The following is a 21,449-nucleotide window of genomic DNA, read 5'->3' on the forward strand; positions in this document are numbered from 1 at the left end:
CTGTAAAAAGTTTGCTGTAAATTTTACAGTAACTTACTGGCAGCTGGATGCCAGTAAGTTACTGTAAAAATGTTTACAGTATTAATACTGTAAGTGCATTTACAGTACTAAAAGGTCTTTACTGTAATTTCATTTACAGTATGTTTACTGTAATTTCATTTACAGTATTTTTACTGTAATTTCATTTACATTATTTTTACTGTAATTTCATTTACAGTGTTTTTACTGTATCTTCAATTACAGTATTTTTACTGTATTTTCAATTACAGTATCAGTACTATAGAGTTTATTTTCATTTATTTTAAACATTTTTTACCTGTAAAAACAATCCAATTAACCTACAGCACTGTAATTCAAGATTTTTACCACCCCAACCCCATAAAAATCACAATAACTCATAAGCATTAGTTCTGATAATATTCTTTTTAATTGTTGAACATTTTCTTTTTAAAAGTACAGAGACTTTGTATCATGGCAAACATACACATACTGAAAAGCAAAAATAAGTAAGTACACTACCAGTCATAAGTTTTTGAACACTAAGATTTTTTTAAAGAATTCTCTTCTGCTTACCAAGCCTGCATTAATTTGATCCAAATTTAATTTATTCCTTTGATCAAAGCTGAATTTTCAGCATCATTACTCGTCTTCAGTATCACATGATCCTTCAGAAATCATTCTAGTATGCTGATAAACATTATTTAATTTTTAGATTTTTCAGGATTCTTTGATGAATAGAAAGATATTATTTAGCAAGGATGATTTAAATTGATCAAAAGTGATAATAAAGACATTCATAATGTTACAAACTATTTCTGTTTCAGATAAATGCTGTTTATCTGAACTTTCTATTCATCAAAGAAAAAAAAATGTACTCCACTGTTTTTAGCATTATAATAATTTCAGCAACATCATAATAATAGTTTTTGAGCAGAAAATCAAATTATTAGAATGATTTCTGAAGGATCATGTGACTGCAGTAATGATGCTAAAAATTAAGGTTTGATCACAGCAATAAATTACATTTTAAAATATATTCAAAAAGAAAACAGTTATTTTAAATAATAAAAATGGTTCAAAAGTGTATTGTTTTTGCTGTACTTTGGACCAAATGAATGCAGGCTTAGTGAGCAGAAGAGACCTTTAAAAACATTTAAAATCTTACTGTTCAAAAGCTTTGTCTGGTAGTGTAAATAAAATAAAATCATACAGTAAAAATGTGTTTGTGTTGTGTTAAATTTTAGTAGTTTTGAGTCAAAGTTGACAAGCTCTCTGATGAGAAACGGCAGAATGGGATTCAGGCTGATGCTTGTTGTTTGCACCCTCTTTCCAGAAGTCCATCTGATCTGTGACTGTCAATGCATTTGCTGCCACAAAGGTTGACTGTCTGAACAAACCTGCAAGCACAAGAAAAACAGTGTTTAAAGAATTTGCCTCAACTGTCAAACTTGGTGCTGTATGCATTTAAAAAAAAAAATGATATACTACATACGAACGCAGTAGTAAGAAAAAAAACTGAAGAAACTTTTTCTTGAAATTTTTTATAAAGAATTTTATGAATGGGTCAGTAAGTCACTGATTCTAGGTGTTTAAAAAAGGTAAATTCATTCAGTAATGAAACACTGCTGTGTGCAGAGATGCACAACATGGCTTTGTTAAGAACCGTTTTTACTAAATGGAGCAAAAAGACAATATTTTCTTCTTGATTTAAAGGAGAACTCCGGTGTGATTTTGACCTACAGTGTATTGAATCATGATACCGACTGTAAACGCACCTTGCATATCTCATCTCGTCTTGTCCACTGCTGTCCGAAATCTGGGGTCAGTTATCCGATGCTCACAACAGGTTGTCAATGAGAGTCAATAGGGCATCGAAGAAGCCATGTAAATAAATCACTGTTTTACGCCATTTACGAGGCACAAAGTAGCTCCACACTTCATTGGTAGACTTCCAAGGGCCCTGACATTTAAAACGAGACATTGAGAACTCAGAAAAAGCACCGGGAGTTTATTTACAAGTAGATTTATACAGACAGTAACTGCAAGAAGTTTAGCGGCCGCCGCCATCTTAAATTTAGTCACGATAAGTCGAGTGTCGAGCACGAAGGAAACTACAACCTGATAAGTTGATAACCTGATAAATTCCTTGGTGCTCGACACTCGACTTATCGTGACTACATTTAAGATGGCGGCGGCCGGATTTTTTCTTGCAGGAACTGTCTGTATAAATCTTCTCGTAAATAAACTACCGGTGCTTTTTCTGAGTTCTCAATGTCTCGTTTTAAATGTCAGGGCCCTTGGAAGTCTACCAATGAAGTGTGGAGCTACTTTGTGCCTCGTAAATGGCGTAAAACAGTGATTTATTTACATGGCTTCTTCGATGCCCTTTTGACTCTCATTGACAAGCTGTTGTGAGCATCGGATAACTGACCCCAGATTTCGGACTGCAGTGGACAAGACGAGATGAGATATGCAAGGTACGTTTACAGTCGGTATCATGATTCAATACACTTTAGGTCAAAATCACACCGGAGTTCTCCTTTAAATCACTTAATATTAAATTCTTGTTTATTGAATTTTGTTGCCCTGACACTTAGTAAAGTCTGCCACAGACCATGCTAAATGCTAACCAATCTGTTCATATAAACATTCTAAACAGGTGTGTGTTTCCTAGAAAGTCTGTGCATATAATAGGCCTACTATGATTAAAAATCTATATTTGTTGTTTTACAGTAACAATAATCTAAATTGACAGACAGTAAGATTGCTATTATGAATTTAAAGGTTACAGTAAGTTAAAGATACCTGCATTTTGCTGTTTAAATGCTGGTTTAATAGAAATAATTTTAATGCGCATGCAAACTCAATCTTGATGGTAATAAAAAACATTCCCAGGAAATAAATACCTTACAAATGTGTACTTTAAATACAATATAACTTGCTTAGGATAAAAGCATCTGAAAAATGCATGAATGTAAATGCAATGTAAAACAAAATATGTTTTAGGTTACCTTATTCTGCATGTCTGTAAAATGGACAGCTGGCTGTGTGATGATTCTGCTCTTGATGGTCAGCATCCAGTTAGTGCTTGGAGAAATCTCCTGCAACAGACAGTGTCACAACACCCTTTTAGTGTTACTATAGTTTATGATCAGAAAAGACAACTACTGTACAGTAATACAATTTACATTTTTAATAAAATAAACATTTATAATATTAGCAAAACTTGCTATATTAATATATTGCTAGCCCGTTACTCTCTTTAAAATGTTAACCCGTTCTGTGAGTTAGTGGAGAACAGCAGCCTGTGGCTAATTTAGTAACGTTAACATCAGTTAAGTTGACGAAAGCAAAAGCTTAACGTTACCTGTTGTTTGCACTGCGACGACGGCAATCACCAGAAAAGGCTCCAATACACCTCTGATGCAGACGACATGACCACGAGACCACAAACTTGAAAATAAAACACAAAAGAAGCACTTAACCGCGGTGTTTCAGCTTTACCTCAGTGTTTCATGTTAGCGCGCTGTTTATGTCACGTCTGTCACTGAATTTAGGGACCGTCTATAAAGTTACAAACGACATTGATACACACATTTCTTACTTAAACATCATTTGAAGAGAATTACCTTGCCAGCTATAAAGAAGCAGCGTTGAAACGATATTATGCCGCTCTGTGACTAACGTTGAGTTTGTCAACTTCGGCTTATGGACATTATTAGCTTACCAGTTCATGTTATCGTCGATACTATGGCAGTCATTCACAAGAAGAAGATCCAAAATACACCTCCGACGTTACAGACGACATCCAGACCAGAAACTTGAAAATAACAAGCAAAAGAAGGGCTTGAAAATACTATTTAAAATCTCCACAGAAAAAGCGGTGTTGCTTAACGCACTTTACGTTACCTCAGTATTTCACCTCAGTTCGCCGTTAAGCTTGAGTAACGTTAAGGGCTCGTCAGACGAGTTAACTTGCATTAAAGGGCAGCACAATATACAAACGCGTTTCTCGGTTTCACTAAAGTTTATTTCGACTAATATATGTCACCTTAAGTTACTCACCAGTCCATGTTTTCACCGTTATGGCGGCGCCCCGGCCGTCAGTCAGAAAAAAAGGCTACCGACTTGCAAAACACGATGAATATTGTTAGTTTGCTGTTAACAAGTGAAAACATCTTAAAATTGTTCAGTTTATCATAAAACAGAAATAATATACTAACCTTTTTGTCAAGTTATTGGTGCAACATTTCTCCTTTTGTCCTTTTTACCGCCACTTCCTCTCAGCAGGAGAGAAAAAAAATCGCCCTTGCCATTGGTCAATTTTTCGCGGGCAAGTTCACTACTGTAAATTTACAGTAGTTTACTGTAAACGGATTTACAGTAGTGGATAATTACAGTAGTGGTCATATATTTTCCCATAATCCTTTGCAGTTTACAGTAAAATACTGTATATACATTTTACAGTATCTTACTGTAGATATTACAGTAAAATACTGTTCAAATTACAAAAATCGGTTACAGTGTATATATTGTTCTGCTAATGTATGCTGTCTAAACCATGGAAAAAAACATGTGGAAGCTGCTAAATCATATAGAGAAGGACTTAGTAAGCAGGAAAGGCCGCAATATTTTGACAAACTAAAATTAATAGGTGGTAAAGATACGTACAAGCAGTATTAATTAAAATATTAGCCTAATATTTCACCTGCCTGACTGGAAATTATAAGAACCAACATGAATGTTGTCAAGATTCTTGTCCTGGAAATCCTGGTTCGAATGTTTTTCCTGGTCCGACCAATTAGTACAGCCCAAAGCATAACAAAAATTGACCATTTTCAGCAGCAATAATCAGCAAAATGCGAGTTTTGTTCAGTTCAGTGGCATTGTTTACATTCATTGCCACCAATATGGCCGATTGATGACACATTGTGAAAACATTCTAGATTATTTTACAGTAGGCATAGAAATACTAAAACACTCTGATTAGCTAGTTTTTATTCAGACATTTAAAATCCATGTGCGTCAATCTCTGGCAGCAAGCACTTTATTACGCATCCTGCTATTTTTTATTCTCCATCTGTCTCTTTGTTTCTTCTCATAGTCTGTTTCCCCTTGGTCATTTTTACTTTTTTTATCTTCTTCTCTCTCTCTCCCATATCTGTTATGCTCCTTTCATTCCTTGCTATCAGTTGTGCAATTTTCAAGGCTTAAGCCACATGGTTTGTTTTTTCTCCCCTTTTTTTCCTCAATCGGATGCTGTTTATTCCTTCCAGTGTAACTTGAATTAAGCCAGTTGTGGTGATTTTATTTTGTCCCACAAGTGCATTTTGAATACACACAACAGTTTTCTTCATCATGGCTTGTAGCACGTGTCAGCCGACAAATTCATTTGAGGACTAGACAGGAAATGACCCCCTGGGTGTGGGGGGTTCCTCATTGGAAACAGAGAAGATATACAAGTATGTTTGTCCATGCATTTTTCTCTTTCTGTTTCTTTCAAGACATTACCATTTAAGCATAAAACTTATAACACCAAATGTGCCAATCAGATCATTTTCTTTGTCAAGTAAATCGTTTTTTTTCTTTCTTTCAGATCTAATCAGCAGTCAGAAATAATTATCAACACTATTCACTTCAGCCCTCTTCCACGCTGAATGGTTTAAGCTAAAAGGAAATATGAAACATCTGGACCTTCCACTTAGTTGAGTGGACGTTATTTACTATGTTCTTGTTGGATTTAGAAAAGTAATGAAAAACTGAATTATTCCACGATAACTTTTCTTTGACATACTTTTTCTTTTCGCTAATACATCACACGTATAAATTCTAGGCTTTTGCAATTGAGTGAAGTCTACCCCACGCACCCAAGAGAGCTCGCTCCTCAATCCTTCCCACGACCTGGCACGCGGCCTGAGACAGAAATTTGCTCTGAAATTCCCTTTCTTTGCTTTTCTATTTTTCTCCCCGGCGGTGCTTTTTAAACAAGAAGTAGAGTCCAAGATCGAGCCCTGTGGGACCTTCGTGGGAAGAACGTTCATTTGCTTTTTCTTGCACACGTGTAAAGTAGGAAACCAAGCACTGGTTCTTATTCAGAACCGGTATCATTTTGAAAATACAAAAGAACTGAATCATTTTCCTGACGTTCGGTTCCGATTCTTAGAATGACTATTAGGAATCAGTTCTTTAAAGAGCAGGTCATGGTATTTGAAAGTGTTCTTAAATTGTGTTGGAGTCCCCTAAAACAGATTTAAATACATCTAGGGTCAGAAAACATTGTAATTTTCTCAGAATATACATTTAATATTAAAATCATTTTGCAGTTCTAAGCTTAAGCTCTGTAACCCCTTCCCTTTTCATAAGCCTACTCTGCTCCCAAGTCCCAAGCTGGCCAAGTCTGTTGTGATTGGTCTTTCTGTATACAATGCAAGCAAATTGTGCCCACAGCTAAAGTTTAGCTGCTAAATTGTAAACACTTAGGAAAACAACATTGACTAACGTGACTAACTGATGAAATGAAACAATTTGTAAAACAAAATATGTCTACATTCTTTATTATTAAAAGAAGTAATCAGAACAACGACCATCTACATTTATCGACACATTCTTAGGAAATAGTGGGTTCACAGTGGACTATCAGAACTATTTCAGTAAGACAGTAATATCGTAGTTTACCTGGAAACCTAAAGCTGTGCTAGGTATACATCACATATTAGCACAAAAAAAATTTGATATTTTGGACACTCAATTGAAAATGTACACATAACGTATTAATCATACTTACAGGTTGTGGTTAGGAGACGTTTGTTGGTCCAAATAAAGAAGGTATGGACTTATCTTTCATGGACAAGCGAGAGAAGCAGTCCCTGGTAAAATGACCAGCAATGTTACCTAGTGAGGTATATCGGTAACAGGCAGAAGATTTGAAAATATGACGTTTTAGTTAAGGTGGCTCAAAGTCGACTCTTTCTTTTGAGAGAAAATATCTTTATTTTTCATGCACTTTTTGATTAACAACTTTGCTGTTTACATTGAAGGATAGCTATGTTAAAAACTGCAAAAAAAGATATTTTTGTCGAAAACCCATATGACCTGCTCTTCAGTCTCAGCCAGTTGGTCTGTTTAAATTGGATTTATACTTTCTCTAAACGTTTGTAAAAGTCATTATAAATACTGGGTAAACAAACCATGTTAAATTTTGTTTTCCTGATTTGTTATGTAATAATTTGGAAACATACTGTTAAATAGCAGAAAATGTAATAGGAATTGCATTTAATTTCTCCCCAATTCCAATTCTTTTACAAAAAGTATTTCAAAAATCTGTAATGCAACCTAAGGAATCGTTAAATTGAATCTGAAGCACAATCTGTATATCAGATTATAAACACGAGTGTGTATGTCGTTAAGTAACTAATGTCCACATCTGGAGGGGAGTGGGGCGGGCTGATCCGTGCCTGAACTCGAAGATGACTGTAGTGTGTGTGTGTGTGTGTGTGTGTGTGTGTGTGTGTGTGTGTGTGTGTGTGTGTGTGTGTAATCTGCAACAGATGACTTCTGGGGGGATGAGAGGGAAATGTTTCCTCGGCTGGAGCCACATCAGCTCGCAACGATTGTGCATGGATATAAAGCTAAAATTCACTATGCATTCGTCCTATAGATAATCTAAATGTCTGCACTCGGGCAGAATTGCATCTGTAAAGCTTTAAATCCTGACGAGGAAGAGCTTGGCGAACCTGGACTGAAACAAAGGAATGTACTGAGTGGCTTGTTATTTGCTCATCACTGGGATGGCATATTTTCTCTGTAACTTTCTTTTGTTCGGCAGTGGAGCGCTTTTATTCTTCGCGCCTGGTTGGGCCATTTGTCCTGAGCGATGCGAGTGCCAGCAGGCGCAGCATATTCTCTGCGCAAACCGCGGTCTGCGCTCGGTGCCCAAAGCGCCGCAGGTGGAGCGCGCAGGGGACGTGCGGGTTCTTGGGCTCGCGGGAAACTTCATTCACAACCTCAGCGCGTTTGACTTTATGCGCTACGGGAACCTAATCAGGCTAAATCTGCAGTTTAACCAAATAAGGAATATACACCCCAAAGCTTTTGAGAAACTCTCCATGCTGGAGGAACTATATCTGGGCAACAACTTAATCTCCACAATACAACCCGGGACTCTACAGTCGCTGAAAAAGCTCACCATATTGTATAGCAATAACAACGAAATCAAGGAGTTTGTTTCAGAACCTTTTAGTCATTTAAATAGTTTGGTCAAATTGAGACTTGATGGAAACTTACTTGAGTTTTTAAAAGAATCTGTCTTCAAAGGGCTGACAAATTTAATGTTTCTACACTTGGAATCGAACCAGCTTCGCCATATTGACCGTAATGCGTTTGTGCGGCTCAGCAAACTGCAGTTTTTAAACCTGTCAGAAAATAAACAAACAGAACTGCGTGACATTTTCATGTTTTCACATCTCAAGTCACTAACAACTCTTCTAATCTCCGGCAACCAGATAAAGCACATTGGAAATCACGTCTTTCAGAACTTGAAGAAGCTAACAAAACTTTCTCTGAGCCACAACAAGATACCAAAGCTGGACAACGAAGTACTCAAGGGACTTGCACGCTTGAAAGAGTTCAAGATTGACAGGAACGAGCTGACAGAGATCCCGGCTGGTCTGCTAGACCCGCTTGAGCGCATTGAACACCTGGACTTCAGTGACAATAACATATCTCATGTGGACCCCGCTGCTTTCAGACACCTTTCACATCTAAAAATCTTAAAATTGAAAAACAACCGTCTTGTCAATCTCTCTGGTGGAATTTTCACCACAAATGGCGTTTTGTTTCACGTAGAACTGAATGGAAACAACTGGACTTGTGACTGTCGGATGGAGAAGCTCAAAAGTTGGATGACGCATGTGCATTCCCAGGGAAAGCTGTTGACCGTGTTTGTGCGCTGCCTTAACCCCCCGGTGCTGGCGGGAAAATACTTGGACTATGTCAGCAGCTCCCAACTTGGAAATATGAGTGCTTATTGTGAGTCAGAACCTCAGCCAATGGAGAGCCGTGGAGCGGTAGTGGAGTCACCCGTTCTCAAGGAGGACAGAGAGAAGCGAGAAGGTGAAAAACAAGGAGATGTAGGTGTCCAATGGGATGAGGGGGAGCAAGGGCTTGTGGCAACACTAGAAAGAAAGAAGAAGAGGAAACTAGTCAGCTCAAGGCCAAGACCCACAGCTGGGAAAACAGGGAATGGCTCCTTATCTGGTTTTCCGACGACAATGGCTACGTTCTTGACAGGCCACAACCAAAGCATCTTCAACTTGCCCTTACAAGACAAAGCCAAACATCATGACTCAAGAACTGAAGTGATCACTGACGCATGTCAGTTCAACCGTCACTCCATTCTGAATGTTAGCGTGGAAGATGTCACTTCCAGTACAGCAACAGTCCGCTGGAGCACAGCTCCAGACATTGGACTAGTTCATGGGAAGGAACTTCTCTTCCGGGTTTTATTTGACCGCTTCGGCCATGCTTTCCGCTTCCCACGTTATGTTTACACAGATGGATCCGACCGGGCAGTGACCCTCCAAGAGCTCCGCCCAGACTCCACCTACATCACCTGTGTGGAGAGCGTAGTGGGTGGAGCTTTGTGCCAGGTTGCCCCCAGAGATCACTGCACTGGATTTGTTACACTTTTGCCCTCGGTGACAAGCGAAATCAACCTACAGCTTGTCACAGTAGCAGCCCTTGCGGCCAATGCACTGCTCCTCCTTCTGGTGGGTGGAGTCTGGCTGGGCCGTGTGTTGAAGAGGCGGATCAGAAGCAGGAAGTCGTCTGCTCATGCACATGTACGACACATGTACTCAACCAGACATCCATTTCGCTCAACCGTGGCCACGACTTGTGTCTCTTCTGAATTCAGCGGTTATCAGAGTGGGAGACAACTTCCTGAAGACGGTGATCTCATCCAGTTCCCCGGCGACCGCTTCTTTGACAACAGCCATGCAAGACGAGATGATGACGTCATAATGCTTAGATACTCAGACTGAAGAGTAGTGTGTGTGAAAATAATAGACAGTTTTGGCCAAAAAAAATCATTGAGTAACCACTGAAACTGCAGATCTTTTTTTTTTTTTTCATTTTCATTTTTTCTTTTGTTTGATTGTCTAGGCCTCAGCTGCTGGTTGGCAGAATTGCTTGGTTTTGGAATGAATGTATTTCTGTCCTTGTAGATAATATATATTACTTATTTACCCTGTACAGATATAATGCAGTATTCCAGGCATGTATATCAATTGTGACCAAGGACCACAAAACCAGTCATAAGGGTGAAATTGAAATATATACATTATCTGAAAGCTGAATAAATAGGCATTGCATATGGTTTGTTAGAATAGGACAATATTTGGCAGAGATACAACTTTTCAAATATCTGGAATCTGAGAGTGCAAAGAAAAAACGAATTACTGAGAAAATCACTTTAAAAGTTGTCCAAATGAAGTTCCTTGCAATGCATATTACTAATCAAAAATTAAGTTTTGATATATTTACAGTAGGAAATTTAAAAAGAAAAATCAATTTTACCCAAACAATGTATTTTTGGCTATTCCTACAAATATACCCATGCAACCAAAGACTGGTTTTGTGGTCCAGGGTCACAATTGATGAGGTACAGCACATAAAATGTCTTTTGATACATTTTTATACTTTTCACTTTTTTAAAATAAATATATAGTCATTATTAGTGACTGTGTAATGGTTTCCATGTATCTTTCTTTATAATTAACCTTCCTTCAAGAAAATAACCATGGTTTTACTACAAATAAAACTAAAACTCCATGTTAAACCATGGTAACCACAAATTAACCATGGTTTTGCTACACTAAAGGATGTTTTATTAACAAGGTTCGGGAGGAGCACGATCAGATAATCAATCCATTCGGCACAGGTGCAACTCGTTTAACCAATCATTGAATTAGCGCATCATCTATATATTGCCAGCCGTCTTACCTCCATCCAGCGACAGTTTCTTGGCATCCCTCCTCCACCCCTACTCCCCACTTCTAATCTGTTTCTATCCTAAACTAGCAGGGGGAGTTCTCTGGGTCTGGCCTGTATTCTGGGCCCGGGGCCCGGAACCCTTCCCCAGGACAGCATGCCAAAATATGCTTATTACTCGCTCAAGCAGATTAGATGTAAGGGCGAACTCGTGAACCATATAGTGTGACCATGGTATTTGTAGCAAAACGGTGGTTATACAAAATGGCATTCAATACACCAAAAACCATAGTTACTACACTTTTTCTGCAATAAAACAAGGTTTAGACGCCATATTGAATTTTTACGCAGATCTTAAGGGTCAGTCAGGTTTAAGGCCTGTTCACACTAAGAACGATAACTATAACGATATGGTCTATTTATTTTAAGTGAATGCTCTTCTGCTACTTTAAATTCTAGACCTTGTGATAGCAGGATTGATTCTGATTGGTTGTCAATGTTTTTATCGTTTATCAGCAGGAAAAAAATTCGTTCTGAAAGTGATTCCAACAATATTGTTTCTCTGTGCCTTTATCATTATAGCTGTGGTGTGGCTTCCGCAATTATTTAATATTGAGAACGATTTTTAGAACTATATCTTTATTGCTATCTTTAGAGTTATCGTCCTTGGTGTGAACATCCTTTATATTTATCATTATTAGTCTGAAGGGGCCTTTAGACGCCATAGTGAATTTTTACGCGGGTGAAAACGAGGCTGTGAGGGATAGACTTTATATTCATGATGTCCCACATAATTTTCACAACTCCCAGTTTTTAAAACTTTAAGAGTTTTTGCCTACTTAAGTTTTTCCCCTCAGAAATACATTCGCTATGTTGATAAACAACAGTACAACTTATTGAATGCACTATACATCTATTCCTCACCGCCTCGTTTTATTCGTGTCAAAAATTGGCGCTGTTCTGAGGTCTATACAAAACTGCTACATTAATACATGAATCTCACCATACGATGGCGCAATAAACCACGTTTTTAACAAGACTGGAACTGCAACCCTGTATAGCCACATTTCAGTCTAGGGGTCTGCAGCCTTCAACATCAAAAGAGCCATTTTGGCCCCTTTCCTACCGAATAAAATTCATGTGGAGCCACAAAACCGGCATATAGCTAGTTTTAGCCATTTTTTCCATTTTCATCACAGAATAAGGCAGAAAAAATATATATTAGCTTCTGTACTTAATAAATGCTATGTCAGTTAGCACCATTAGTATCATTCATATACTTCATCATCTGGAAAAAGACTTGAAAAACACACATAAACCATATATTGTCGCAATTGTTTATTGTCTTCACGTTTCATCAGTTAAGGTTAATGTTTTATTTGGGTTGCCGACCCCTGATTTAGAATAATCCAGCAATAATATAATACACTAAATGCAGCAGTTGTATCAAAGCATTATAAAGTTCTTAGCATGAACGTGAAAAAAAGAGATCAAAACATATGGATACAGATATTAAGTGCTTTTAATTAAAAATGGCCACAAATGTGTACAAAAATAGATAAATATTTCAAAAAACCTGTACATGCATAAAACAGTTTAAACCTGCAGTTTACAAACATTCTTTTTTCCACATTGCCCAGATTCATAATTCCATATTACACAGAATGTATAGCCACATAAATGCTTTATCTAAGCATTTTATTTTCATCAGAGATGGTACATGCTTGCATGTCATTTCCAGGAGATGTCAGTATTGACATTTTGATTGTCACTGAGCCCGTTAGTGTGAAAGGATTGCTATGCTGCATTATTTTAGAAGAAAACTGTAAGACATTCAGAGTGCCATGAGTGCGATTAGTAATACATGATTCTTTTACTAACATTCCTTTACATGATTCGGATGTTGGCTCTGTCTGTATAAGATGAGCTGCATGTTATTCTATAAATCTGAAATTCACACGTGAAGTACTTTCTTAGGTAATGTGATACCTGATAATTCATCAAGAGGCCTCTTACAATATTTACAGCGGAGACAAACACGTAACAATCAGCTTTAGCTGCATCATCATACATTTATAAAACTAGAGATTCCTATTTACAATTACAAATTTACAACTGCCCTGATTCAATGCGTTTCACCCGGCCTTGCCATTAGTTTCAGGATTTAGCGCACACAGCTGTCACTGAAGCTATCAAAGCGTTTACACTGAAAGTGGCCAAAAACAAAACAGAACACAAATGTGCACACATACTCTATGAGTAAAACTAGATGAGTGTCCCTGAGAAAGATCGGCTATAAAAAGCACGAGGAAGAGTGAGAAGACAGAAACAGAAGTACGAAGAGGGTGAGAGACAGGTTTGAGAATAGGAAAACTAAATTTACTGAGGGTAAAAGGACAGTTTGTTTTCCAACACTGTAATGAATCACAATGAGGTAAAATCAAACATGGAAACATCCATTTAACCCTCGGCTGATTACCTGAGATGTCATGGGCCAGAAATATAAACACTTTTAATTTAATTATTCTATTCTTGGAGTAATTGAACATTTCAGACATATATGATGCATACATTCCCTTTTAGTCATAAATCCAAGTTTTAAACTCTGGATTAAATGTTTTGGTGTTCAGTTTTGCTTTTGCACTGGTGGGTACCTGTTTGGTCGTAGGTGCCCTGACCATATGGCTCTAAAGAAGGGTTGTACTCTGTGTTCTCATCGGTTTCTGTCCATGTAGAAGCATGTTATAGTTGTGTGTTGTTAGCGGGGTGTGAGTGTGGGGTGAGGTGAGTGTGTAAATTCGAACTTGATGTTGAGATGCTGTTGTGTTGGATGGCATGTTGCTGGACTGGACTTCCTGTTGGACTACCTACTCCACCTAAACAGAAATACGAAAGAAATTAATCGAAATGAGGGATTTTCAAAAGATATATAATAATACATACAATATGTGACCCTGGACCACATAACCAGTATTAAGCAGCAGGGGTATATTTGTAGCAATAGCCAACAATCCATTGTATGGGATTTTTCTTTAATGCCAAAAATCATTTGGATATTTAGTAAAGATCATGTTTCATGAAGATATTTTGCAAATGTTCTACCGTAAATATATCAAAACGTAATATGCATTGCTAAGAACGTAATTTGGACACAGATTTCAGATTTTTAAACAGTTTAATCTTTGCCAAATATTGTCCTATCCTAACAAACCATACATCAGTGGAAAGCTAATTTATGATGTATGAATCTTAATTTAACAAAATTTACCCTTATGACTGGTTTTGTTGTCCAAGGTCACATATATGTAATAAAACACACAATATAAATTTAACAAAAAAATGTTTTTTTTTTTTATTTTTTGTTTTTTTTATTTATTTACGTCCAGACTGCATTTACTTAATCAAAATATGGTCAAAACAATAATATTGTGAAATATTATTAAAACTTAAAATAACGTTTCTATTCAATATAATAAAGTGCTGTCATTCATTCTTGTGAAGCCATTGCTTCAACCTTCAGTGCCACATAATTTTTCAGAAACCATTCTATTATGCTGATTTGGTGGTCAAGAAACATTGCTCATTATTATCAATGTTGAAAACAGTTGTGCTGTCTAATATTTTTGTGGAAACTGTGCAACTAAATTTTTTAAGTCTTTTTTGTCACTTTTAATCTGTTTAATGGATCCTTGCACTACCAATCAACTACCAGTATTGTAAGAAAATAAATATTAATAAGTTTGATATTATTGTCATGATAATTAAGCATATATATTCTCTTAAAATGTTCATTAGTGTAATGTGTCCAGACATTATATTTTTAATATTCTTTAAATAAAATTAAAAATGAAAAAAATGAAATTCTTATTATTTGTATTTTTATTATTTTTTTATTATTATTTTTAAATGTCTGTAGTAAATGTATTTTTATTTAGATTATTAATAATAAATACTTTATTTATTATAAATAAGTACTTTACAGTTAAATTTGTTTTTATTTTTCAATGTACTTTTTCTTTGCATTTATTTAAATATATAATTTGGTGTTCCCAATTGTTACAGTGTAAAAAAAAAATCCTAGTGACCGAAAAATATGCATAATTCTAAAGCAATATGTAATTTTTAATTATTAATTATAATAGACCAGTTAACTGTTTGCAAACAGTGATGAATTTGTTTTGTGGGCGGAGCTTATCTGGTGGCAGAAAATGACAATTTTCAAGTAGCAGTCTATGGAAGCCATGGAATAAAATAACAAAAAAAGTTACATTTGAGTTTATACTTCAAAATTCGGACATAATTCTTGCAATTTCAAGACTATATCTCACAATTCCGATAAGAAAAATAAGAAAAATCAACTCGTCAATCTCTTTTCCCGTTGGTTCAGAATCATAAAGTTTATATCCCACACTTCTGGGTTTTTTTTTCCCCTCAGAATTGACAAACTTGCTATTGTTGAGTTAGATTGAGTTATAAAGTCTGAACCAGGAGATATAAAGTCAGAATTGTGAGATAAAATAGGTATATGTTGTGTGAAATGTTATAGGTTTACATAGTATTATTTCATAGTATAACTATATGTCTAATACAATATGTACCCTATGAACTGCATATGGGAATATTATGTAGACAAAATGTTTTGCATTCTGATTCTGACATCCAAAGGCACAACAATACATTTGTTCTCTTATTCCATGGATTTCACCCCTTTCCCTCCAATTGTTACCAGTGTTTTTCTGCCACCACAATGCTTGCGCAGCTGCAAGTGACGTAACTGTGACGTCTACTCCAAATTGGTCTATTATTTTGGGGTGAAATATGACTCAGACGTGTTCTTCACAGGTTTCATTGAAATTATACACGATTATACACCATCTACACTAGGGGTAGCTGGATTGGGGATCGGAAAAATGAACAGATCCACGGGCCGATCCAGTTTTTTTCCTCTTTATTTTTCTTCCTCCATTTCTACTACTACATTTTATTTATTTAAATTTATTTTAAGAAGTTTGATTACATTCTATTTTCGATTTGAATGCAGAATTGTTCTTTAAATAACAAATAAATAAGTATTCAATACATTACATCTGTTTTGTCTTAGTTAGGAAAGTTTGGTGCCTGTAGTTTCTTCTACATGGTGGAAGGAAGGTATAAGGTGGAAGGTATGCAGTTTATTATTAATTCAACAATGGTATCGGATCGGTTTCGGGTATCGACAGATATACAAAGCCCAGGCATCGGTATCGGTATCGGGACTAAAAAAGTCGGATCGGTGCATCCCTAATCTACACTAGTATGTGTGAGAAAGCAGGAGAGAATAAGAAAATCATTCTTACTTACTCTGCGTCTCTCTCTGTCTCACAGAAACAGGACAGTCTTTATGTGCAAGAAGAATTTGCTTCAGTTGAGTGACTTCAGTCCTGAGTGATGTCACCTCGTTCTAAGAGAAGACAAAAATATAGCAGCAAATGCATGAATCTACCATGAACCTTTGGTTGTGTTTAATACCACAAGTGTGCATTTGTAAATGTACCTGCAGCTGTAAGTTAGTGTGTGTAAGTTCCTCGGCCTTCCTCTCCAATGACGACACCCAGACCTTTCTCTTCTGTCTGCACCGTGTGGCAGCAGCTCTGTTTCTCTCCAGAAACTTCCGCCTGCGCTCATCTGGGTCTTCCTCTGCTGTCCGTCGGCGTCTGGCTGTGGTCGGCTGTGGGGGAGATTGCGGGCAGGGGGTCTGGTTTGGTGTGGACGACATCTATAAAACAAACATTATGTTAAATATTGCAATAGTTTAATTACAAACTGTAAGAATCAGAGTTTGACCTAGACCTGTGTAGGTATCGGTTGATGTGAAAGGGGAGGGGCATTCTGGTGGGAGGAGCCAGGATGCAAATGAGCAGGTGGAGAGTGGTGAGCGTGGCTGTGATGTGATTGGTCTTGGCTTTGATGTTGATGTGCGAGTCTTTGCGGTGATTGGCTGTGGCAGTGCTGCTGGTACGCGTGATGATGAGATGAGGATTGTAAATGCGACAGTGGGTGCTGTTGTGACGACATCATCTCCATCATGTGGCAAAGAGGATTCTGACTGCCATTGGAAACCGCAGGTTGGCTGTGGGCTGGTATGACCTTTGACCTCTGAAGGATTAGAAACGGGAAGAGATGGGTCAGAATGGCTTTGGGGGTCACTGTCAACGTCACTGTCAAGTAACGCTGTGGCTAATTCATGCTTATTTAAAAGGCAAGATTTGCTTTACCAACTTTTACAGGCAAGCATGTGTTTTTAATTTCTACATCTAAGGTTTCCTGTGTGTGGTGATTGTTTGCGATGGTAAGATTACTTGGCACTTTCAAGTTTTTCAAAACACAGAGAATCTACAAAGACGTCTTTGAAAAGTCAGATGATAACCAGGTCAAGCCGAAGCCTTTGAAATTCAATCCCCTCCGCTTTCTGAAGAGAATCAGCGCATATGTGTGTGCGTGAATGCTGCTTTTTTAACAAGCAACATTGCATGTGTCTAAATTGGATAACTCAATCAAGATGTCTACATTAGTTACAAAGCACTGTGGCATTATAACCCCTGACTTGTAATGTTTCTATAGAGACATCATAATTCTGTAACCATGGAGTCAAATCATTAGTATGCGGCTGTACCTGAAGGGAGGAGCATGAGCCAGAGGAGGCGGGGCCTGGTATGCCAATCATACTAGAGTTCATTGACAACTGCGCCTCCATCTGTCAGTTTTATAACATGAAATTATTATATGATGTAATAAGAAACAGAGGTATTATTTCGATTAATATTTTATTGTGCTGATTGGGTTTGAAATGCTTCCAGGTTTACTTACATTCATGGCTGATGTCCCAGGCAAAGCATTAGTCTGTCTGCTGTGCAGACAACTAGGTGCAGATCTGTAATGTCAGAGGGATTCACATTAGCAGTGAACAAAAGATTAAAATTTCATGCTAATATTATATTTCTGTACCTATGGGGTTGGAAGAAAGCAGGTTAGGAAGTTTACACAGGGCTGCTACAAAATGTGAAAAAAGTCTATAATAATTTGATGGTATTGTGACAAAGAATTGACAAATTCTGTGTAAAGATGTAATTCTGCATTAAAGAAGTAGTTCACTTTCAGAACAAAAATTTACAGATAATGTACTCACCCCCTTGTCATCCAAGATGTGCATGTCTTTCTTTCTTTGGTTGTAAAGAAATGGTGTTTTTTGAGGAAAACATTTCAGGATTTCTCTCCATATAATAGACTTCTATGGTCCCCCCGAGTTTGAACTTCCAAAATGCAGTTTAAATGCAAAATCTAAATGATCCCAGTCAAGGAAGAAGGGTCTTATCTAGCAAAACGATCGGTTAGATCGTTTCGCGAGCTAGACAAGCTAGACAAGATGAGCATTTGAGGTTAAAAAGTATATACATTGTAATTTTTATTTTAGAAAATAACCCATCGTTTTGCTAGATAAGAGCCTTCTTTCCTCGGCTGTGATCGTTTAGAGCACTTTGAAGCTGCATTTTGGAAGTTCAAACTCGGGGGCACCATAGAAGTCCATTATATGGAGAGAAATCCTGAAATGTTTTACTCAAAAAACATAATTTCCTTACGACTGAAGTAAAAAAGACATGAACATCTTGGATGACAAGGGGGTGAGTACATTATCTGTAAATTTTTGTTCTGAAAGTGAACTACACCTTTAAAGGGATAGTTCAACCAAAAACGAAAATTCTGTCATTAATTATTCACCCTCATGTTGTTCCAAACCCATTAAACCTTCGTTCATCTTTGAAACACAAATTAAGATATTTTGATGAAATCTAAGAGCTTTCTGACCCTGCATAGACATCAGTGACATGTTCAAGGCCTAGAAAGGTAGTAAGGACATCGGTAAAATAGTCCATGTGACATTAGGGGTTCAACTGTACTGTTAACAAAACTAGCAACTTTATTCAACAATTTCTTTGACACCCGTTACAAAAGTACCACAACACATGCTTACTTCCTTTCTGGGCCTTGAACATGTCAGTTGCGTTGCTGTCTATGCAGGGTCAGAAAGCTCTCGGATTTCATCAAAAATATCTTAATTTGTGTTCCAAAGATGAAAGAAGGTCTTACAGGTTTGGAACGACGACATAAGGGTGAGTAATTAATGACAGAACTTTCATTTTTGGGTGAACTATCCTTTTAAAGACTAGAATATTCTGGGTCTAATAGTATTAGAGATGGTATGGTACTGCATTGCATCAAATCTTTTTGACTTCTGTACATCCCAAAAATTTGTGTAAAATCACTTTTCAGTTCTAATCTTGACCTTTATATGAAAAATAAGAATATGGGGGTATTTTCATAATGATAAATGGTAATACTCACTGTTTATTTGAAGTGGAGTATGTGGCAGTGCATTGAGACTGAGACTGAGGCTGTGAGCTGTGCGTGTGGAGCTGGTTCTGGTTGAGATGAGCCAGAGCGCACTGCTGCTGTTGCTGAGGTTGGAAATGATGATGTTGACTCTGCTGAGGCCGTGTCTCAGTGTGAGGGTGGTTCTGACCTGACGCCTGCGCAGGAAAGTTCTAAAAGCAAGACGATATTTCGAATTTAGAAAGCATATAGGCCATTCTATAGAATTAGTGCAAACTGCTGTGCCACAACCAAAAAACACATTTAAGAAGCATTTAATTATTCAAATCCTAGATGCTTACTAAGATCCTTCTATTATCTATCGAAGCCCACAATAATGTTTAAAATATCAGTAAGCTTAATATATGTGACCCTGGACCACAAAACCAGTCATAAGGTTAAATTTTACAAAACTGAGATATATACATCATATGAAAGCTCAGTAAATAAGCTTTCTATTGATGCATGGTTTGTTAGGACAGGACAATATTTGGCCGAGATACAACTATTTGAAAATCTGGAATCTAAGGGTGCAAAAAATCAAAATACTGAGAAAATCACCTTTAAAGTTGTCCAAATTAAGTTCTTAGCAATGCATATTACTAATCAAAAATTACCTTTTGATAGGTTTACAGTAGGAATTTTACAAAAAAATCTTAATGGAACATGATCTTTACTTAATTTCCTAATGATTTTTGGCATAAAAGAAAAATCAACAATTTTGACCTATACAATGTATTTTTGGCTATTGCTACAAATATACCCCAGCGACTTAAGACTGGTTTTGTGGTCCAGGGTCATATATATAAAATCATCATTTATTGGGTACTTTCAATAGGGAGGTGGGTGTCCTGAACCCTAAATGCTACATTTAAACTTATGAAAATTATATTAAAATCATTTAATTTTTTTATTGTTGTTTTTAAAAGTATATTTTTGATTCTTTTAAAAAGTGAAGTTAGAAAAAAAATATTCATTTTATATTTTCTTTGTAAATTATGAAACTTTATGTTAAAAAAAATGTGTCACTACCAAAACAGAGTAAGTTTTAGTCCATTGGCTAACACTGGTTTTAACTACACTCCTAAATGTATGAAATATGTCCCTCTCTTTCATAGCTACAAGGTGTGAGTAGATAGGCCCCATCATGTCTGAAAAGTCTGTGTGTAACTTTAAGAAACGTCAATACCGAACACCTTTTTCTGCAATTAAGCATACTTTTTTTGGGAGTTATTCCATAACATTTAGTTTTTATATGTGTACTACTGTTCAGAACTGTGTTAGCTAACCATGTGCTGATTAGCATCTTTGAGCTAGGTTCAAAAGTATCTAAAACTGTCACTACCGGAACATTTGGTGGCATTTCAGTAGTGACATCTTTGTTTTTTTTGGATGTTATCCCATAAAATTGTCACTCCCAAAACAGTCACGACTGAAACATGTCATCATTGTTTCGATCGTGACAAAAGGGAACACATAATCCTTTATTTGGGGGAAGCAAACAAAATTTGAGTACAGTTATGCAATTTTTTATTATTTTAGTATGTTTTGGTAGTGTTTTAGTATGCAAGTTAAAAATCTGTAATGTAATGTGGTCGCTACCAAAGCATTACTGTCACTACTGGAAATGTGCAGTCACACCTGAAACGTTATGATAGTTTTTGGTTTAATGTATATTCAAACTAATGAATCCTTAACTTTGAAATCAGTCTGATCAACTTTTTGCCTTTTACAAAGAAAATAGGATTAAAAATCTCATAAATTACACTGAAAATATTGTTAAATATGTAACTGTTATTGATTTACCTCTGGAAAAAAAAAAAAAAATATATATATATATATATATATATATATATATATATATATATATATATATATATGTATATATATATATATATATATGTGTGTGTGTATATATATATATATATATATATATATGTATGTGTGTGTGTGTGTGTGTGTGTATGTATATATATATATATATTTACAATGTAGATGTAAGCAAAACTTTCAGAAAATACAACATGAGAATTAACTTCACAGTTACTAGAAAT

General features: G+C 36.4%; 2 protein-coding genes across 2 annotated transcripts in view; one reads left to right on the forward strand and one right to left on the reverse strand.

Moving 5' to 3' along the window:
- The first annotated feature begins 7,560 nt into the window (after positions 1-7,560).
- On the forward strand, positions 7,561-10,752 carry tril (TLR4 interactor with leucine-rich repeats). The gene has a single exon (XM_073822080.1). The coding sequence runs from the start codon at positions 7,788-7,790 to the stop codon at positions 10,038-10,040; it is 2,253 nt and encodes a 750-aa protein (XP_073678181.1). The 5' UTR covers positions 7,561-7,787; the 3' UTR covers positions 10,041-10,752.
- Positions 10,753-12,514: 1,762 nt separating this feature from the next.
- creb5a (cAMP responsive element binding protein 5a) overlaps positions 12,515-21,449 on the reverse strand; it is a 10,296-nt gene continuing 1,361 nt past the window's right edge. Inside the window, exons 2-8 of the mRNA XM_073821462.1 lie at positions 19,369-19,568; positions 17,836-17,899; positions 17,642-17,722; positions 16,819-17,124; positions 16,523-16,744; positions 16,330-16,429; positions 12,515-13,865 (exon numbers count right to left, since the gene is read on the reverse strand). Of these exons, the coding sequence (XP_073677563.1) occupies positions 13,732-13,865; positions 16,330-16,429; positions 16,523-16,744; positions 16,819-17,124; positions 17,642-17,722; positions 17,836-17,899; positions 19,369-19,568 (1,107 nt within the window). The 3' untranslated portion in view covers positions 12,515-13,731. The remainder of the gene's footprint in view (positions 13,866-16,329; positions 16,430-16,522; positions 16,745-16,818; positions 17,125-17,641; positions 17,723-17,835; positions 17,900-19,368; positions 19,569-21,449) is intronic.

Source organism: Garra rufa, chromosome 17 (genome assembly GCF_049309525.1).
Source record: "Garra rufa chromosome 17, GarRuf1.0, whole genome shotgun sequence".
NCBI lineage: Eukaryota > Metazoa > Chordata > Actinopteri > Cypriniformes > Cyprinidae > Garra > Garra rufa.

What these genes read in the sequence shown, in the direction of transcription:
- tril (XM_073822080.1), top strand. Translation starts at nt 7,788, where the DNA reads ATGGCATATTTTCTCTGTAACTTTCTTTTGTTCGGCAGTGGAGCGCTT.